We start from the raw sequence: 21497 nt of genomic DNA, 5'->3' as shown, positions 1-21497 counted from the left end.
AATAACCCAGGGCACATCAAAAGAGCACTGTCACCAAGCAACTGCCACTGAAAAACCAACCTTGATGGCTAGAATGACCTGGCCAAGACCAAATACCAATAAGATGAAGTGGCAGGATGGAATTTAAACCCCCCAAAAATGATTACCATAAACTACACAAATCTTTAATCTGTTCAAAACAGCACAAACCTTCTTCCTGCCACAGAAAGGAAGTCCAGTCAATAATTAGAAGTCAAGTGAACTCCTTAAAAACTGCTGTCATCTCCAAATTTCAGTTGATCTTCAGAAATTGACACCAGTGTTTGGGTTTTTTTTTTTGTCTCAAGTTGGCAAAAGAAAGATCAGAGAGAAAGATCAGAAGGTGTTTTTGAATTTGGAGATTTTAAAGTTTAGTAATTAAGCACAAGTGGCTATTAAATGTGCAAATGACTCCTAAAAAGATATTAAATGTTCTCCAACTGCAAGGCCATATGCTCTTAGCATGAGGGGTATTTCTAATATGGCAAATTTTTCTTTTATTGTAATCAGATTTGTTGGTTTATGAGAAACTACTTTCCAGTTTTAACAGCCAACGGTCTTTTGGCTAAAATAAAAAAAAGGACTATTCTAGTTTTGCTTGAGTGTTATGCTTTAAAATAATCAGCAGTTGAAATTTAAGTTCTCAAACTGGAGTACTGAGTTTAAGTAAAATTTAAGAAGTGTATACACCAGGCTGGTTCTACTCATGAAAAAGTGGAAACTTTCCAGAAGATAGGGGACGGTTTTGTGTGTGTGGCAATTGTCTGACAGAATCTTTTGTATATTAGCATGAACTAGAAATCATTTTGACACTTTAAGAATTTTTTCCAAGACTGCCTGTTAAGCAAGGCATTCTTACTGCTAAGCCCTCTTAAAATGTCTTTCTAGAGACATTTGTCATTAACACGTATTAACAAAGAAAACTAACTTTTTCAGGAAGCACCACCAGATGGTAGCATTGTTTCAGTACCTTCAATCTGACACGCTCCTGGTTTATTTCAGTGGAGGCCTCTCTGCCCTTGACTTCCCCTAATCTGAAACTGACGTAAAGCATTGACCCTGTGTAGTGACTACATTAGAAAGTTCTAGCTTCTCTGCTTTTTGGATGCAGTAAACATAGGACCCAGGCTTCCTATTATCTAAGAAATCCAGCAAATCTAAGTGAAGCAAATGTTTTATTGAAATCAGTTGTCAAATCACAATTTAACCAAATGAACATAATGCTACATTGTTCTTAAAAGAGTGGGCACAAATATGGCACAGATAACAATCCAGCATCTATCAAAATACCATTTGTAAAGAACCTGACTTATTTCGTGCTGTGTGTGAATGGGGGGGTCCAGCATGTAAGGTCAACTCAAAAGCAGTCAATTCTTTTCTTGATAACATGAAAACATTTCACTATTTTGCCTCAAAATGAAAGCAGACGCATCCGTCCAAACAACCGTAACAATTAGGAGAAAAGACTCCAACTTAATCTGCTCCTGAAAAAAACTTCCTTCCAACCTCCACCCGGGGCTAGGAAGAAAAATTTCCCAGTAACAATGGGACATTCTGTGTCTCCCCCACAACCCCCTCGTGAAAAAAAAACAACCACCCGCCTTTTATTTTTAGCATACTATGCATAATAGGAAAGTGACCTATTTCAGGGTGATACTGAACAGGGAACCTAATCCTTAGTGAATTTTAAAAGAGGTGGAGCTTCTGATCAGGAATGTTATTTCTAGAGAGCTGTTTTCAAAGGCTGTAACTGAGGCAGCAGAAAGCTTCTCGAGACTTCACAGTGGCCGCATGCCCCGTCGTATAATGTGTGATACAAAAGGAACTGCACTATGCTGTACATTTCCTTAGACGTTAAGAAAAAAAAATATACAATAGATACAGAAAGAGGGTTACTTGAAACATACATATAAATACATAAAGAATGATACTCCAGTTTGAGAAGCAGAACCAAGAATTGCCAACTCCAGTTCCGGGCTAAGAATTGCGGACCTTGAATCAGAAAGATTATATGGTACCGAGGGAAAATGTCAGTGTGGTCTTGACAACAGGAAATGTTATCTGGCTATAGCTCCCGATGAAGCCTCAGGATTGTCAGGGGTTCTCGGGAAATGAGAGCAGTTGACATGTCTGTTCTTCGGTGTCCAAAGTTCTGAAAGACTGGTCTCGTCAGCAGCATTCGATTTCTTCCCCTATTTGTCTTCACATTCTGGTCTTGCAAGTACACAAGTGTAACTGTAGAAGGAAGTCAGAATCAAAAGTAAATGAAATGTGCTTTTCCTCTCTCATTTCTGCAGTAGCACCAAGAGTTGTGAGAGGGAGATGCGGCCAGTGGGAACCCTAGTGAAAACCACAGGCTGAACTCCGTAAGAAATAAACATGGTGAGGGTGTCCATAATACAATGTCCTTTGCTATTGAGTGGGCCAAAAAGTTTGTTCAGGTTTTTCCATAAGATGTTCCAGAAAAAACCAAACAAACTTTTTGGCCAACACATACCCAAACAGCAGTAGTTAGGCTCTCACATAGACTGAAAATGTTTTTTAAAGTGCTTGTCACTATGCTGGAAGAAATCAGTATTTTTCCCAGAGAGCTATAAATTACATTTCAAGCAGCAGCATATAAACCTACTTTGGACTTCTAGTTATTTTTTTTTTAAATGCAACAAACTAGCTGGTATGGTGCTGAGTGAGCACAACATATTTCTTATGTCCTCAGGCCAAACACATACACAAATGCACACTTGTGTGCACACACAGGCCTCTTTATTTTCTTAGAAAGCAGTCATACTGGGGGTAAAACGAAGTCACTACTCTTAGGACACCAGTAAGACTGATGAGTATGTCAATGAGAAAAACGAAACTAACCTGGGTCTCCTAGTCTGGTTGATGGTTATTTTCCCAGATGTAGGTTTGGCGTAAAATCCTAATTATTTGAACTCATAACAAATCTGCCATCTGAATGGGGGGGCGGGGGCGGGTGAAGGGGGAAATTATTTTTTTTTAAAAAAGAAGCTACTTACATGATGTTTTAGGATTCTGTGGGTTCGGGTTTCGCCAGATCTCTCTCTTGGTTCTGAGTCTCCTCCTGTGTGTGTGTTTTCATCTCTTTTTCCAACTCGCTCTGCACTCTTTCCTCCTGGCTGTCTCCCTTCTCTTTCAGTTTGGGTCCATTTGTATCTGGGGACTCTTTGGTTGAGCCTCCGGAGGCCTCAACATCCTCCGGGGTTGAGGTTTGGTTTCCAGGGTCGCCGGCAGCATCACCTTTTTCATCTTCTCGGGATTCAAACAGTGACTTCTTTCTTTCTCCAAACCCGGCACCGCCGTCATCTTGCAGCACGGACTCTGTTTCAGGGACTTCTCTCTTTTTCTGGGATGGGAGAGCTACCTCTTCAAGCCGCTGGTCGTCTACCCTGGAATCTTCTATGCTAGTGGCCACCAGCTTCTCTGAAGCTTCATTCGCATCTTTGGAAACGCTGGGGTGCATGTGTTCCTCAGTGCTTAGTGGGGGCTCCTCTTTGGCTTCTATGGCTTGTGTTTCATCCACTGGGCAGGCCTGAGGTTCTCTTTCTTCTTTCTCCATTTTCTGCCCAGCGTCCTGGCTGTCAGCTTCTGCCAGTTGAGCCTGGGTCTGGACATCAGTGGCCGTTTCTTCCGTACTCCCCAAACGGTCAACGGCTGTCTGAATGACGCTCTGTACAAGTCTGCAGCTCTCCTTCTCAAGTTTCGAAATCTCACTTTCTGCCTTGCCGTCTTCCTCTCCTGTGTTGCTCTCTCTGCCTTCCTGACCACCAGCCTGCTCGCCGTCTCCACCCAACTCCTGTTTCTGTGATGTGGTTTCGTCTCCTTCCAGGTCAGCGCCGATGCCTTTTCCAGGCGTAACAGATACTATCGCCGGTATTGATTCTGATTGAGACTCAGTCCCTGTGGATGTCACGTCTTCTTCCTCAGGCTGGGCAGGAAAATCTTCCTCTTTTTCTGAGGACTCTTCTTCCGGTACTAGATGTGCTTCTGCAGATTTCAAAGCCTCGGCTGTTTCTATAACCTTGACAGCTTCTCCTAAGACCTTCTCCTCCACGGCTGCAGCCATCAGAGCTAACACTGCCTCAGAGCTTTGAACTGAGATTCCCGTGCATGCCTCTTCCTCGGAAGCCAACAGGGGAGAACTTCCTTCAAAACTGACAACTTCCTTTTCCCCATCGATGATGGTTACATTCACTGTCTGAACCAGTTGCTTGCTGAGCTCTTCACATACGGCCACAGCTGGTTCGTGCTCAAGTTTCTCTTCATTCCCTTCGGTCGCCTCCACTACCACTGTCTCCCTTTTCACTTCAACTACCATCTCTCTCTCCTCTGGGCTTGCAAGAGACTTAGCAGGACTCTGGAGTTCTATATTATCATTCTCTTGAAATTCAACTTCCTTAGTAACGTCCTCCTCAAGGACACCTTCAGTTATCTTTTTCTCAGTTATTTCTGTGTCGGCAGACACAGCAAGTCCTTCCACGGATGGTTCTTCTTTGGCTTCGTCAGAGTACTGGCCAGTCTCTTGAATTACCTCAGTCTTTGAAAGGATGGCTACAGTCTCCACTGTTCCCTCTTCTTCATCCTTGTGTTCTAGACCCTCTGCCATCTTTGAAGACCTTTCCTCCTGCGACTGAAAATCAGAAGATGCTGCAGGCAGCTCTTTCAGTGCAGGAAGTGCCTCGCCTTCGGTGACCTGGGACTGAGCGCCGGCTGGAACCTCACCATCTTCACGGACATCCATGATCTTGTCTGGCTGGCTTAGATTTGAAGCGTCAAGATCTGCTACTGGCGTGCTTCCATTGGTCTCACTGTCCGTGAGGGTTTCAGCTGAGTCAGGAGCAACAGCCTGCTCTGGGGCAGTCTCTGCTTCTACCCCAGTCCCGGTTTCAGCCAGACAAATGCTCGCCAGCTCCCCGGCCTCTGCACCCTCTGTGCCTGGAGGAACTTCTCCCAAGCTTTCCACGGCGGCCTCTACAACCACCTTCTCCTGTGTCAAAGCCTCAGTTTCAGTATCTTGGACAAGCATTGTGGATGCTCTGTCCATCACTTCCTTCAGATCGAGGGTCTGAGAACCCTCCTCAGCCTCTTCCACTTTCTCCAGGATTTTTGCTTGTCCTTTCTGGGTTGTCTGGATGGCATCGTCTGACAGCTGTGACTCTTCTCTAACTTTTTCTGCAACGGCCTGCAGCACCTCTTGGGTCCTCCTCTCCTGGTCCTCTGCATCAGGCACGCCGCCCTCCACCTCTTGCACTGGTGTCGCTTCCTCAGTGGTGTCTGGAGAGTCGGTTAACTGAGAAACAGCTGAAACCATGTCAGTGGTCTCTTCCGCACCAGAGGCCTCTGTGGTTTCGGTGGCTGTCACAGCTTCCGAGGTTAATTCCACCTCGCTGGCCTTGGTGTCATCACCAGCCTCCTGGCTCTCTGGCAGTGTTTTGGTAACGATGGGGGTTTCCTCCGCGAGGACTTCTCTTTCAAGCACCTCCTCGGTTGGTGGTGTGGCTTCACCTTCGGTTTGTTCCAGAGGTTCTGTCACCGAAGCCGAGATCCAGGAGGGCGCCCTTTCTTCGATGTTGGTAATGGCCCTTGTCCCGTCCACGACTGCCACCGATACGGTGTGAACCAGACTCTTGCTGAGCTCCTCCGACACGTCGACATCCACCTGCTTCTGCTCGAGCCCCTCCTGGCTCTTGGGGGCTTGCTGGGCTTCGGTTTTCTCTCTTTCCACCGCATCGTATTCAGACAGAGGGACCACGGCTGGGATGTCCGCATCCTCCTCGTTGGCCTCCGCTGGCCCCGCCTCTTCGACGGCGGCTGGTTCCTGCTTCCCATCTGGCCTTTTCTTCCTTCGCCCGGGAATAAACTTCCGGATGGAAACCCACGACTCTTCTTTCCCCGGCTCAGCCTCTGAGGCTGGATGTTCTGCGCCAGTCCCAGGTACAGAGTCTTCGCTTTTCTCTTCCAGTTTTGACTTCGATTTTTTTCTCGAGGTGACCAATCGTTTAAAGGTTTCCCAGGTGGAGACGCCCTCCCCTTCGGACGGGCTGCCGGCCGGCTCGGGTGAGGAGCTTCCCGGCGGTTGCTCGTGGTCCTGGGAACTGGCGGCGGCCGCCTCCGGGCCCGGCTCCTTGTCCCTCCCAGCTTCCTCTGCTCTCTGGGTGTCCCCTCCGAGGGGTCTCGGTCCCCCTTCGTCGTCGGAAGAGGACGCTTTTCTTGCTCTCTTCTTGGATGACCCCACGCAAATCAGGGCTTCCCAGGACACGGAGGTGTCTACCTTGCGCTTGGGCTCTTCCGGCTTCGGCTCCTCTCCGTTCCCTTTGGCCTCTTCCTGCACTTCGGAGGCCGCACTCTCCGTGGAGGACAGGGTGGCGCTTTTGACTTTGTCCGCCTCGTCCTCCTTATCGCTTTCAGAGAGCCTTCGCACGCGTTTCTTGGGAGTCACCATCTTTTTGAAAGATGCCCAGGGGGTAACACCACCTTCCCTCTTCTTCTCCCCGTCGGAAGTGGTCCCTTCTTCCGCCTCCCCATCCTGGGGGGCCTCGGCCACCCCTTTCTCCAGGCAGGTGATCTCCTCGGGCTCTTCTGGAGACGAGGCTGAGCTCTCGCCGCCCTTCAGTTCGTCTGGACTGTCCGGAGAATCCAGGGACGCTGAGGGCTGCTCCCCGGACTCCTCGTCGCCGCCTCGCTTCCCTTTCTGTTTCTTTCCAGAGAGCTTTTTCAAGCCGGTGCTCGTGAACAGTTTCTTTAAAGGGCTTCCCTGCACCTTAATTCTCTCCTGCGAGGACAGCATTTCGGCCTCCCTCACGGCGCCCTCGGGGGGCGTGGACGGCGATTTCGCGTCCCCGCTGGGCTCGGTTGCCTGGGAGCGGTCCCCGCTCAGGGCGCCCGTGTCTTCCTCCGTCTTCAGCATCTCGGCCGACTCGGCTTCCTGAAGGTCGGAACTCGTTTCGGTCGACTGTTCGGGTGGCGAGGGCACCCCTGTTTCTTCCGCTTCGGCTTTCGGCTCCTCCTGGTCCTTCTCTGCAGTGCTAACGTGGACTTCGGCGACAATCTCGACCTTCTCGTCGAACACTTCGGTTGCTAACGGGGCTGTTTTCTCTTCGGGAGGTGCCTGTCCTTGGTCTTCAGGGGGCAGCTCCACTTTTTCATACTCGGCCGACAGCCTGGCATCCTGGGTGCTCTCCGGGGCCTCCTGGGCGGGCAGCTGCTCGCAGGGCTCCTCCGTCTTCTCATTTTCTTCGGCTTTTTCTGGCTCCTGTTCCTTTTTCTTCTCGGAAGCCTCCAGCTCCTCCTCCCGGGGCTTCCTGAAGCTGGTCTTTTTGCGCCAGCCAGCCCAGCCTTGAGTGAAGAATTTTCTGAAGGGAGAGGCGGTTTCGCTGGCCACGGGGCTAGTCGGGGAGTCTGCAGATCTGGCGGGTTCTTTCTCTTGTTTCTCTTCTCCTTCATCTTTGCCTTCCTCAGCTGCTTGACCAGACTCAGCCTGAAGGGAGATTTCCGTGCAGCTCTGCTCGCGTCCGGGGGCCTCCTCGGGTTTCTCGATGGACTCTTTCAGTTCACCGTCTTTGGGTGTCGCGTCCCCCGTCTCGCGGCTGGGCTCCGGGTGGTCACCAGCCCCGTCGGACTCTCCTGCCCCTTCACTTTCATCCTTCTTGACAGTGAGGAGCTGAACGCTGTCAGACTTCTCGGTCTTATCCTTTTTCACGGTGAATTTGAAGCCTACAAACTTGAACACCTTCTTAAATCCCACGTCGTTAGCCTGGGGCTCAGACGGTTGCATCAGCTCATCCACGCTGCTTTCTGAGGCAGGGATCGGTTCCACCATCTCAGGCATTTCCTCCTTCCCCTCCTTCGCGATGTCTTCAACCACCGCTGAGTTAGCAGCCATCTCTTTGTCTGATTCCCTTTCACTCACATCTTCAGATTCTCTCTGTCCAACTATTAACAGAAAGAGGGGGTGGTGGGGAAGAAGAAGATAGACATGATTATAATTTTAAAAAAAATAAATATTTAAAAACCATGACCAGTGAATACTTTAACAGTCGAGCAATTCCAAGATCAAGATCAGGTAACGGTCTTATCAGCATCTGTAAATTTTAACAGAATCGGCAGCTTTCAAATGATCTTTAAAAATTCAGGTTCAAAGGTACTACTCTGCTCTTTCTGTTCGTTTTAGAGGGAAAGTTAACAAATTCAACCAGCAAAAAAAAAAATTAGTTATAGGTAAGTGGCCACAGCATCACTGAGGGTCCTGAGCTGCAACAAAAGATCGTGCATGACCCAAAGAAGACCTTGCATGCTGCAACTAAGACCTGGCACAGCCAAATAAATAACTAAAAAATGTTTTTTTTAAAAAGACAAGAGTTAGGGGGAACATTTTTACAGACGAAGTTTGAAACCAAAGCAAGGAATTATTTGATTGGCTATAGCTTAACCAGTTGCCTTATTTGGGAATGCCCAGTTGGCTGTTTGTCAACAGACTTAGGAAAAAAATCACATTTACTAACACTATTCTAATAACTCATTCAGTCAAGGATCGAAAGATGCTAAAACTTTCGGGTGAAAGGTTGTCAGCACACCTACAGTTTTAGAGTATCAACATACAGGTGACTTCATTTCAAAAGGAACAAGTTCCTTTACAATGGAGAAATCTTCCAGGCACTGCCATAACCAAGCCATCAGAATTAACATCCCCAATAACAGGATAAAACTGTTGTCATGCTTCCTGACGTGAGGCACTGAGAAGGCCAGTAAATCACCTACATAGTACTCCTGACAAAAATGTTTAACAGAACAGAATCACGAGAAAATAGTCAGACAACAACCCACAATGAAGAACATTCTATAAAATAACTAGCCTGGACTGAAACATCAATGTCACAAAAGACAAAAATCAAACATAAATACAAATGGATTGCCTACAAATAACTTTCAAATAGTTTAAGGAGAGAGAATGAGGGGGTAGGGAGAAGAGGAGAGAGAGGAGGAAAGAGCATGAGATAAAACATCTGTGAACGGTGACTTAGGTCACATGTATAGGGGTGCTTATTCTATTTTTTCTGTAGGCTTATATTCTAAAACTTGTTGGGGGTTAAAGAAGCTAGTCAATGCAATTTAATAAAGGGTGGGATGTGCTAAATCTAAAAAATTAAGAAACCTAACAACCAGAGATGCCAGGCATGGACCTCGGTTGGATATTTGTTAGAGCAAGTCAGCTCAGTGACATGTTTGGATCTTCTTGGGAGAATGATTTGAGATTGGAAGTGACGGATTTTTACTGAAATGAAAGGGTAGAAACTTTGACTGAAAAAGAAAAATAGGCTACCGAACAGCCTATATACTACGACCTCACTTTGGTTTAAAAACTCTCTCTCTCTCTCACACACACACCATTCACATATGACTTCTGGAGGATGAGCATGTAATATATTTTAGTTTTATTTGTCCGAAATTTTAAAATTTTCTACTTAGTATTGCTTTCTGTTTGCTTTTCTACTTAGTATTACTTTATTTGGGGGGAGGGGGCTCCAAAATCACTGCAGATGGTGACTGCAGCCATGCAATTAAAAGATGCTTGCTCCTTGGAAGAAAAGCTATGACCAACCTAGACAGCATATTAAAAAGCTTTGACATTACTTTGTCAACAAAGGTCTGTCTAGTCAAAGCTATGGTTTTTCCAGTAGTCATGTATGGATGTGAGAGTTGGACAGTGAAGAAAGCTGAGCGCCAAAGAATTGATGCTTTTGAACTGTGGTGTTGGAGAAGACTCTTGAGAGTCCCTTGGACTGCAAGGAGATCCAACCAATCCATCCTAAAGGAGATCAGTCCTGGGTGTTCATTGGAAGGACTGATGTTGAAGCTGAAAGTCCAATACTTTGGCCACCTGATGTGAAGAACTGACTCATTGGAAAACACCCTGATGCTGGGAAAGATTGAAGGCAGGAGGAGAAGGGGACGACAGAGGATGAGATGGTTGGATGGCATCACTGACTCAATGGACATGAGTTTGAGAAAGCTCTGGGAGATGGTGAAGGACAGGGAAGCCTGGCATGCTGCGGTCCATGGGGTTGCAAAGAGTCGGACACAGCTGAGCGACTGAACTAAACTGAACTGATTGCTTTCTGTAATAAAGAAAAATATCAATTAAAATTGACACAAAAAAGGTCCTAATAATGTTGTAACAATATATTTAACCAGTTTAGATACCAGTGCTTAGAACATAGCAGTAAGTATTTCAAATACAGAAGTTCTTTGGAAATACAGAAACTATTTGCATCTCCAAATTCATCATCCAATTTACATCATCTTATTTTTCCATGAAAATAATTTTATTCTTTATGTGAAATATTACAAACCTATGTCTACAAATTTCCATCGGACTATTTATTGGCTTTGATTTTGAAAGTGAAGCCTAGAAAGTTCAGTGAAAAACTGTCCTAAGAACCACCCAAGTGAAGAGTAGAGTCCTGTTTGAACATGCTTTATACTGTGCTGTATGTGCTATATACCCTAGGGGCTTCCCAGCTAACTCAGCTGGTAAAGAATTTGCCTGCAGTGCGGGAGACCTGGGTTGGGAAGATCCCCTGGAGAAGGAAGTGGCAACCCATTCCAGTATTCTTGCCTGGAACATTCCATGGACAGAGGAGCCTGGTGGGCTACCGTCCATGGGGTTGCAGAGAGTGGGAGGACATGACTCCGGCTAAGCACACACGCCTCACACACCTTACCCTTGAGTTTGTTTCTCCTGGCTTTTTCGTTTCTAACATGACCACGGTTTCTGGATAGTCGAAGATAAAACCCATGATCATCTGGGCTGCTGCTTCTGCTGAGAGGAAGGAGAAATACCGAGGAGGTGCTCTAGCCCTAACCACGCAGGACAGGCGTGGGTGGGGCCTTCTGACAGTGCCACCGTTGTCTCTCTAAGAGTTTTGAGAATCAGGCAATTCTCACTTTTTTCTAATTGGTATCAGTCAGCATTAAAAAAAATAAAAATAAAACCAAACTGAACAACTTGTCAATTTAATTTTTTTTTTTTTTTGCTGCACCATGCAGGCAGAATCTCAGTTCCCCAACCAGGTACTGAATCTAGGCCAAAGCAATGAAAGTCTGGATCCCAGCCTCTAGGCTACCAGGGAACTCCCCAAACTGAACATTTTAGATAGACATTTTAGGAAAACAAAGGAATTTGATTAATTTCAAGTGCCCTTCTTAAAGGTACTTTTTCCTTTTCTTTTTCTTAAAAAGAAAAAGAATCACTTCAAGAAACAAATACTAAACTCTGGTTAATGACACGCATGCTTGAAGTGTTTAGGAGTGAAGCATACTGATGCCTGCAACTTACTTTGAAATGCATAAAAAAGAAGTAAGATGCGGCTTTCCCTGGGGCTCAGGGGTAAAGAACCCGCCTGCCAATGCAGGAGACACAGGTTTAATCCCTGGTTCAGGAACAGCCCACAGGCCATGGAGCAACCAAGCCTGTGTGCCTCAACTATTGAGTCTGTGCTCTAGAGCCTGGGAACTGCAACTGTGGAGCCCTGGAACCTCAACTACTGAAGCCTGCATGCCCTGGAGCCCATGCTCCATAACAAAAGAAGCCACCACAATGAGAAGCCCATGCACCGCAACTAGAGAGTAGCCCCCACTTGCTGCAACTAGAGAAAAGCCCGTGCATCAAAGAAGATCCAATAAATAAATAAAATTATTCAAAAAAAGAAAAAAGTAGGATAGATTCATGAGTGGACGGAGGGATGGACAGTTGGAGAACTGTGTGATTAGGCACGATGGTAAAATGTTAATTATAGACTCTAAATAAATATACGTATGTAATAGTCAGATTTCTTTCAACTCTTTCATATCTTAAAATTTTTTCATAAATAAATTTGGGGGGGGGAAGCTCCCTGGGTGATAAAAATCACTTTGAAATACACATGTGTGACCAACTTTAGAATTTATAAACAATAAAGGAAAAATTACAGCCCACATTTAACATTGAGGCAAATATCCCAAAAAAGAGAAAAATCCAGACATATGTGACAGACTGTCCAGCATACCCAACCCTGACATTCTTTTAAGTCAGAATCTTCTAGGAAGACTCTCTTCTATTATTTTTTTAAAAGTATGTATAATTTTCTGAAATAAGAAGAAAATGCTCTAAGTTTTCATTTGTTCCTGTTATAAACCAGCTCTTAAGTCAAAAAATCCTTGAAGTTAAGTGGATTTCCATGAACTACTATACAAATTTTCCCAATTATAAAAGCATACTCACAAGAGAACTTTCTGCAAACACTTTGAATGCAACACAAGAGATGTGACCTTCTTTTTTTAAAAGGTGGATGGTATCACTGGAAATACACTGGAGAAAAAAGTCAAACCCCGGTAATAAACTCTATTCTACTATAATTTTACTAGTAACGCACACACATATAACTTTCCTGCCAGCAAGAGTGAGGTAAAAATACTTATTAACTAACCTCTCCAGAAACCATTAAAAAATGCAGAGACACTCTGCTAACAAAGTGGGAGACAGCAGGTGTTATACACATCATTTCTGCCCTACTTCCCCACTCCAAGCTTCTAATCTGCATTTCAATCGGAAACACTTCTTATAAACCTCTGGGATGACTGGAATGTTTACAGTCAAAACTTGAGGAGACAAGAAAAGCGGCCAACTGGCAGAACAAAATCGCTATTGAAGGTTCTGTTACAGCCTAGCAATATTCAGATGTTCTTGTTAGAGTGATATATGGCTGAACCCATTAAAAAAGAAGAGTATTGAGGATCACAGGAAATTTTTAAAAATCCTAACTGGTCTGCAATCTCTTTTGACCTAAGTGATCCTAGGAACTACTATTGTCACAACAATCTTCCAGATTGGGCAGGGTCCCTGCGGACCCAGATGGCACCTCTGTGCTTTGTGCACAAGGCTGGACAAATCCAACTCCACTTGCCTTCCGCCCCAGCCAGAACTGCACAGTCCTTACAGAGAGGCCTCATTCCCTAAACCACCCGCCCCACCTTGATCATATCAGGAAGGTAGGGTTTCAAAATTCCCTAAGAACTCCAGGACCTATAGGATAATCTAAACTACCTAGCCTGCCAGCCAAGTCTGCTTCAATTATGTTCTAACACATAAGCCAACTTAAAAAAATTTTTTATTGGATACATGTATGTATAACTGATTTGCTTTGCTGTACACCTGAAATTAACACAACATTGTAAATCAACTATATTCCAGTAAAAATAAGCCAACTTTGATCTCAGGCTTTCGATTCAGAGCTCTGGAACCAGACTCAAACCACGTGCCAGCATGTGGCTGCCCACTCAACTGGGAGTGAAACCTAGATCCATTTTCACAAGCTCCTTTGGTATTATTTCTTGGCCATCACTCCACGTGCCGCAGCCCAAGTGGCAAAGACCCCTCCATCATGTTCAGCACCCCCAGGTTCGCTCACCTGCCTCCGGGCTCTCCAGTGGGGGCAACTTGTGATTTTTTTTTTTTGGCGGGGGGTGGGTGGGGAGGGGAGCCTGTATCCTTTTCTACTTCACCTCCCGCCCACCTCCAGGACAAAGACCTTCCCAGGGGACCCCACGCCGCACAATCTTGATCCCAACCTTGACCACCATTTCTTCTATGTCCTTGTCTTCCTGGAGGTGCCCCTTTCTGGCAAGAAGCAACCTGCAAACTGGGGCCTCCCTCACACTGCGGTTGTTTTTCACTCTCCAATTTAGATGCTAGCTGTGGGAGCGGAGGGTTTGGGCGCCTGTTCCACAGGCCCCAGGGGAAGCCCTGCCCCTGGGGGGCCTCGGCGAGCCCAATGGAGCCGGGAAGATGGTTCTGCAGCGCTGGGCATGCGGGCATCCTGGGATGTCCCTTCCTAACACCACCCCTTCCACCACCACCAACACTGCACGCTCCCGGGTCAGCGGTTTGATCGAAGCAAAGCAAAGGAGGAAGGATGGAAACCCACACACCCCTCTAACCGACACGTCGCGGGGCGCTCCACGTGATCCCGCCCGCCGGACGCCGGGCGAACCGCCACTGGGGGCGCAGGGCGCGCGCTACTCACAGCAGAGGCTGCTCCACCAGGGCATGGCGCGCGCCGTCGGCCGGCAGGGGCAGCCCGACAGAGGCCCGGGAGGCCCAGCCGTCTGCCCCGGGCTGCCCCATCGCTGGATGGAGACTGGCGGCCGACCCCGGGCCTCGCCGCTGAAGAGGGCGCTCCCTGGGGGCCGCCTCGCGCGTCACAGAGGGCGCAGCCTCCTCGTCAGCCTGCGAGGGGCCCCGACCATCACCCTCCTCCAAGCCAAGCACACTCAAAACAAACTCAAGCACACACATCGAAAACCTGCCAGATCTCCCTGGCCAGAGACGCCCAAACCTCACTGCCGCTGCATTCCTGAACCGCCCCTCTCTCTTATCCATACTATAAGACTTCCAGTAGTTGATACAAAACCCACACTGCCTAACAGAGGCCCGGGGCGTGGCAGGTATCCCTGCATGGGTTGGTTTGGTGGTTCAGTTCAGTCGCTCAGTCTGTCCGACTCTTCGGGACCCCATGGACTAGAGCATGCCAGGCCTCCCTGTCCATCACCAACTCCCGGAGTTTACTCAAACTCATGTCCATTGAGTTGGTGACGCCATCCAACCATCTCATCCTCTGTCCTCCCCTTCTCCTCCTGCCTTCAATCAATCTTTCCCAGCATCAGGGTCTTTTCCAATGAGTCAGCTCTTCGCATCAGGTGGCCAAAGGATTAGAGTTTCAGCTGCAGCATCAGTCCTTCCAATGAACACCCAGGACTGATCTCCTTTAGGATGGACTGGTTGGATCTCCTTGCAGTCCAAGGGACTCTCAAGAGTCTTCTCCAACACCACAGTTCAAAAGCATCAATTCTTCAGCACTCAGCTTTCTTTATATTCCAACTCACATCCATACATGACTACTGGAAAAACCATAGCATTGACAAGATGGGCCTTTGTTGGCAAAGTAATGTCTCTGCTTTGGTGGTGCTTTAATTTCCTGGAGAAGGCAATGGCAACCCACTCCAGTACTCTTGCCTGGAAAATCCCATTGATGGAGGAGCCTGGTAGGCTGCAGTCCATGGGGCCTCGAAGAGTCAGACACGATTGAGCGACTTCACTTTCACTTTTCACTCTCATGCATTGGAGAAGGAAATGGCAACCCACTCCAGTGTTCTTGTCTGGAGAATCCCAGGGACGGGGGAGCCTGGTGGGCTGCTGTCTATGGGGTCGCACAGAGTCGGACACGACTGAAGCAACTTAGCAGCAGCAGCAGCAGCTTTAATTTCTTGAGTATTAAAATCAAAAGTGAGGACCTCGTGCAGGTTCCCATTACCAAGCTATCATTTCCAACCATAGAGCCTTAGAGCTGAAAGGTAGAGGTCACCTGGTCCCTCCAACTGGTTCTGTTTGTTCAGTGGCTAAGTTGTGTCCAACTGGGTGACCCCATGGACCGCAGCACGTCAGGCTTCCTTGTCCTTCACTGTCTCCTGGAGTTTGCTCAAATTCATGTCCAATGAGTTGGTGATGCTATCTAACCATCTCATCCTCTGCTGCCCCCTTCTCCTCCTGCTCTCAATCTTTCCCATGCTTTGGCCACCTGATGTGAAGAGCCGACTCACTGGAAAAGACCAACTGGTTTACAGGGGAATAAACTAACTTCAAAAATGGTTGTGGGAAATGCAAAATGGTACAGCCACTTTGGAAGACAGCGGGGCAGTGTCTTGCAAAATTAAACATGCTCTTACCATTTGATCCAGCAATCCTGCATCTTGGTTTTTACCCAAATATCCTTGGTATTACTCATACCCACATTTGGTATGAGTTGCAACCATGTTCATACAAGAACCTGCCGGTGGACGTTTCTACCAGCTTTATTCCTAACTGCAAAAACTTGGAAGCAACCAAGATGTTCTTCATTAAGTAAATGGATAAATAAGCTGGTATATCCAGGCAATAAAATATTATTCAGCATTAACGATGAGCTAGCAAATGAAGACATAGTGGAACCTTAATAAGTGTATATGACTAAGTGAAAGAAACCAATCTGAAAAGGCTACACACTGTACAGTTCCAACTGTATGACATTCTGGGAAAGGTCAATTTGTGGAGACAATAAAAAGATCAGTGCTGCCAGAGGTGGGGAGGAGGGAGGGATGAACAGGCAGAGCACAGAGGACTTTTTTAGGACAGTAAAACTATTCTGCATGATACTCCAATGGTAGATGCACTTTATTATATATTTGTTCAAACCCACAGAATGTACACACCGAGAGAGAACCCTAATGTAAACGAAGGACTCTGGGTGGTGGTGATGCCAAGCAGGCCGAGGATGGTAACAAATGTCCCACTCTGGTGAGGGACATTGATAACGGGAGAGACTATGCTTGGGTGAGGGATAAGGAGTGTACAGATACTCTCTCTACTTTCAATTCATCACTGCTGTGAACCTAAAACTGCTCTAAGAAATAAAGTCCACTTTTTACAAGGTAATAAACAAAGTTTGTCTCTTTTTTTTTTCAGTTTTGGCATGAAAACTCAGTTGTGGCATGTGGGATCGAGTTCCCTGACCAAGGATCGAACCCCGGTCCCCCGTGTTGGGAACATGGAGTCTTAGCCACCGGACCACTGGGGAAGTCCCTAGAGTTTGTCTTTTTATTTATTTAGTCTTTTTAAAAGAAAAATAAACCCCATGAACTTTCAAAGCATTAAAATTCTTATTCTCCATATGTCATTATAAGTGTTATAATTTAAAAATGCCACTTACGATAAGAAAAAGTATTTAGACATGCCAACATCTAAAGAAACTGCTATATGTCTGATGTGGACAGCAGTTCAAATTCTATTTCAGAATAAGAAGCAGTTTTTTCATGGTTACGGTCATGGTTTGAAAAAAGAAAGAACACATATATCCTACTGACTCCTTTGACCCAGATAATGGTTCAAAAGATCACCTGAGTACACCTGTAACTTATGTCATCTTGTACATCAACTGTACTTCAATTCAAAAAAAAAATTTAAAGATCACCTGACCATCATTTTGTCACTTTGTCAAGGTAAAGACTGGATCAAGGAAGCATCAGTGGGTGCTAAGGGGGGGGTGGGGGGTCGGGAGAGTTAGGCAGGATATTTACATGCCTAATAGTTAAAAGGGTGGAGAAATCTGACGACTTAATATCAGCCTATGAGGGACAGACGGACACTGTGTACAATACCCTGAGGACGACACAATGTCACCTGTGATGAAGGATACACAGCCTAAATTCAATTAGGAGAACACAAACAAAATAAGGAGGGTGGCAGAAATGGGAAGAGAATTACATGCTTTGAACACGTCAATATCTAAAAGACAAAGGCTACACAAAGTTCCAGATTAAAAGAGACTAAAGAGATTATGACATAATACTTGAGGATGGATCTTGTAATGCAAGAGGAGAATGCTAAAGGGGATACTATTAAATAACTGACAAGATTGGAAAGAATGGCAGACTATACGAAAGTCTTGTGATGATGCAAACATCTGATGCTGATAATAATGGTACTATAGTCGCTACAGGATATATCTCTATTCTTAGGAAATACGCACCGAAGCATTTAGGAGTGAAGAACCATGATGTGTGTAACTTACTCTCAAATGGTTCAGAAAGCTTCACATCTCATAATTACATAAGACATAACAGGAACCTGGATGCTGCTTTTTAAAAAATATTTATCTGGCTGCACGGGGTCTTCGTTGCAGCATGTGGGATCCTTAGTTGTGGCGTGTGGGATCCTTAGTTGTGGCGTGTGGGATCTAGTGGGAACTAGGGATCGAACCTGGGCCACCTGCGTTGGGAGCTCAGAGTCTTAACCACTGGAATACCAGGGAAGTCCTTGTATGCTGGTTTTTTTTTTTTTCTTTTTGGTTTGCTGGGTCTTCATTGCTGCGAAAACCTTTCTCTAGTTGCTGTGAGGGCTTTTCTTTGCAGTGGCTTCTCTTGTCGCAGAGCACAGGCTCTAGGGCGTGCAAGCTTCAGGAGTTGTGGCTCCCAGGCTCTAGAGCACAGGCTCAATAGTTATGGCTTGCAGCCTGAGTTGCTTCAAGGCATGTGAGATCCTCCCGGGTCAGGGATTGAACTCGTGTTTCCTGCATTGGCAGGTGGATTATTTACCACTGAGCCAGGGAAGCTGCTGTATGCTTTTTGTTGTTGCTTTTTTTTAAAATTTTGTTTTCCAATATAGACCAAGAGAGTAAATAATGAAGCAAATGAGACAAAATGTCAAAAGGTGAATTTAGGTAAAAGGCACATGATGTGCTCTGAACTATTTTCAATTTTGTTACTTTCTCTAAGTTTGAAGTTGTTTTAAACAATCAGAAGAATAAACAAGTGCAGATGACTAATAAAAATAGAGAGAACAAAAACGGAGAGGGAAATGATTCATTCTCCCTGCTTTTAGTGGCTCTTTGCCTCACATGATATACCATAATACAAATTTTTAGCATTGATTAAGTAACAGCCAAATTCTTCTCCCATCCCTCAAAGAAGAGACAGAATTCAGGTAGAAAGGAAGGAGATCAAAGACCAGAAGTTCTGTAGACAGACTGGTGTTTCCATTTCAGCTGCACCGCTTACTAGCACTGGGTCCTTGGGCACAATTCTTGAAGTTTCTGTTCTCAGTGTTCTCACCTATAGCATGGATGCCCTGAACTATTCCCTGCAAAGGCTAGTTAGGAGGGTAAAACACTCAGTTGGTGGTCTATAATAAAAATAAAACAAAAGCCATTAGAATGGCTTTTTTTTTTTTGCTTGACTGTTTTCCTAGAACAGAAGTTTTAATTACTTTTTACCAATTCCAACAGTCATCTATATAAATTGTTGTATATTTAAAAATACAGAAAATTGGGAGTAATATCCATAAGACAATGTCCAGCATTAAGTGTTGAAAGTGTTAGTCGCTCAGTCGTGTCTGACTCTTCTCAACCCCACAGACTGAAGCCCGCCAGGCTCCCAAGTCCATGGACTTCTCCAGGTGAGAATACTGGAGTGGGTTGCCATTCCCTTCTCCAGGGGATCTTCCTGACCAGGGATCGAACCCGGGTCTCCACACTGCAGGCAGATTTTTTACCACCAGGGAATGGTGGTTCATTATCTGAGCCAGGAGGGAATGTCCAGTGATAATCTCTATCAACATCTGTATCTTCTTCTGGATAAATTATTTAATAGTCTTCAAATGGTTGCATAATTTATTTTTATGTCTCTTTGTTTTTAGACAATTTCTGTTAGTTCCATTTTTCCTTATCGCACTCACGTGTATAAAAATCATTGTCCAAACCCAGGAAGGAGCTTTTGAACAGAACAGGGCAGTCGTGAGCAGCCTTCAGCTCTCCAGAACTGGTATCCTTGAGACACTCTTAGACCTTCAGGACCACAAGATGCTATGGAAACCATCAATACATCAAGTTTAGCTGCTCTTTAAAGTTCTGCGAAGTCAAATGCCACATCGCATCTGTTTTTATCTCTTTGATTCCCAACCCAAAGACTTTGAGGGGGAAAACGGGCATTCTGAGTTAGCCCCCTATCTGTTCTTTTTATTTGCACCATCTAGATCTTTCTACCCATTTTGGACCAAGTGAAGGATCATATGTGACCGAGCCTTTCTTTCTGTGTGGACCCTTCCTCATCCTCCCTGCTTTCCCTGCCCCCAAATCTGCACAGTATCCAGCAGCATCACCTCACACTTCCCAGGTTCGGGCTGAAGGTGGAGGCTGGGAGACTGTCAAACATCCTGCCCACCTTCCAGTTCTTGGTTAGCAGAAAGCTCCTCAAAGGTGTTTCTGTGAGAAGCACTTCTAGTCTGCATGCAGGTTCTGAGTGACTTGAAGATCTTAGCTTGGTCAGCAAACCAGGCGGCTGTTAAGACACACAAAAGAATAGCCCAAAACTGTGGGGTGGCAGAGAGAAGGGACCAAGCCAGCAGGTTTGCTCTTGGGAGTCAGGGAAGCTGGTGAGTGACAGGAGGCAGGTTGTCATGGGGGCAGGGCTGGGGGTGGGGGGTGGCGGCTTCCAGGAAAGACCCTGTGTCCACCTATTTGGACAGAGCATGACAGAATCTACTCACGACCATACTAACGAGCATTTCAGTAACACAATTCCTTTTTTTCCCCCATTAATATATTCACTTTTAAATGACTTCAAAATCTCCTCTGCTTTAATTTTTTTGAATTTATTTTTTGGTTGCACTGGGTCTTCCTTACTAGGGCATCGGCTTTCTCTGGTTGCAGAGCCCCGTCTCTAGGTGCTGGAGCTTCAGTAGTTGTGGCACTGGGGCTTAGATGCTCCACAGCACATGGGATCTTTCTGGATCAGGGATTGAAGCCGTTTCCCCTGCATTGGCAGGCAGATCCTTAACCACTAGACCACTAGGGAAGTCCTCCCCTGCTCTAATTTGACATCAGCTCCCTATGGAATTACAGTCTGCCTTAGATTTATCCAATGGGATAGGAAGAGGAAAATCAAAAAAGCTTGGTTATCTAAGCACTATTGATTTGGAAATGTACTTTCTCGGCACCCAAAAAGTCCTCCCACAAGATAACTGGTTTTAGGCTGAGTCTTTCTGATACAATGCATAACTGTCCCTCCTGCAGAACGTTGAATTACCCAGCCATTTTGCAGAATGCTGCTATTAATACTGCAAGTCTCCTGAATGTCCATAAAGCCCAAACAAGGTGCTCACATATTCAGTGATGCTACGGTTCACCTAGAAACTCCGCATTCTCACTTGGCATCAAAGATGGTCAAAAGGTTGGGAAAAGGAGTTAGTCCAAGTGTCAAGGGGGAAGGGCTCTGGGAGGCAGCACTGGGAGATACTTTCATCTTCAGGCAGTCCTGCTCATCACTGGTCCCACCCCAGTCACTTCAAAGGGTGAGGAAAGACTACAGTCCTCGAAACAGTCCACACACTGATCAGCAGCACACTAAACACAGTCTTACCAGGTACGTGGTGTATATCAACATGTTTTTCCACTAAAGCCATTTGGGGAAGCAACATTATACAAGTCTTGCTTCTTAAGTAAACATAAGCATAAAAATAAAATATTTCTACTCTTCTTTTCTGGGAGAAGATTCTAGTTATAGTGAGATAGCGTCAATACGCTGGAAACATTACTTGGAAAAGAAAAAGATGACTTAAAAAATGATGTAGAAAGTACTTTAAGTCACTTGAAAGTGTTAGTTGCTCAGTCACGTCTGACTCATTGTGACCCCATGGACTGTAGCTAGGCTCCTCTGTCCATGGGATTCTCCAGGCAAGAATACTGGAGTGGGTTGCCATTTCCTTCAGGGAATCTTCCCAACCCAGGGATTGAACCTGGGTATTCTGCATTGCAGGCAGATTCTTTACCTTCTGAGCCACCTCTGCATATGACCTAGGAGAAGCTTCTTTAGGGTGAATGTCTAGCTTTATAGAT

General features: G+C 45.8%; 2 protein-coding genes across 9 annotated transcripts in view; one reads left to right on the top strand and one right to left on the bottom strand.

Annotated features, from left to right (window-relative positions):
* Window positions 1-1176: 1176 nt before the first annotated feature.
* Window positions 1177-21497, bottom strand: part of AKAP12 (A-kinase anchoring protein 12) — a 107903-nt gene continuing 87582 nt past the window's right edge. The window contains exons 1-4 of one of the 8 annotated variants that reach the window (XM_081530252.1): window positions 13485-13954; window positions 12299-12385; window positions 3039-7971; window positions 1177-2253 (exon numbers count right to left, since the gene is read on the bottom strand). In XM_081530252.1, the coding sequence (XP_081386378.1) occupies window positions 3047-7921 (4875 nt within the window). In that variant the 5' untranslated portion in view covers window positions 7922-7971; window positions 12299-12385; window positions 13485-13954 and the 3' untranslated portion in view covers window positions 1177-2253; window positions 3039-3046. Of the gene's footprint in view, window positions 2254-3038; window positions 7972-10760; window positions 10856-12298; window positions 12386-13484; window positions 13955-14004; window positions 14219-21497 lie in introns of those variants that run through there. The other 7 variants (XM_081530246.1, XM_081530254.1, XM_081530253.1 and 4 more) reach the window with 7 other exon arrangements.
* On the top strand, window positions 13862-16758 carry LOC145521567 (uncharacterized). Its single transcript, XM_081530255.1, has 3 exons — window positions 13862-14520; window positions 16310-16405; window positions 16574-16758. The coding sequence occupies exons 1-3, from the start codon at window positions 13862-13864 to the stop codon at window positions 16665-16667; spliced, it is 849 nt and encodes a 282-aa protein (XP_081386381.1). The 3' UTR covers window positions 16668-16758.

This window comes from Giraffa tippelskirchi, chromosome 9 (genome assembly GCF_054371585.1).
Source record: "Giraffa tippelskirchi isolate mGirTip1 chromosome 9, T2T-mGirTip1v1.2.pri, whole genome shotgun sequence".
Taxonomy (NCBI): Eukaryota; Metazoa; Chordata; class Mammalia; order Artiodactyla; family Giraffidae; genus Giraffa; species Giraffa tippelskirchi.
This window is presented reverse-complemented; position numbering and strand designations above follow the sequence as displayed.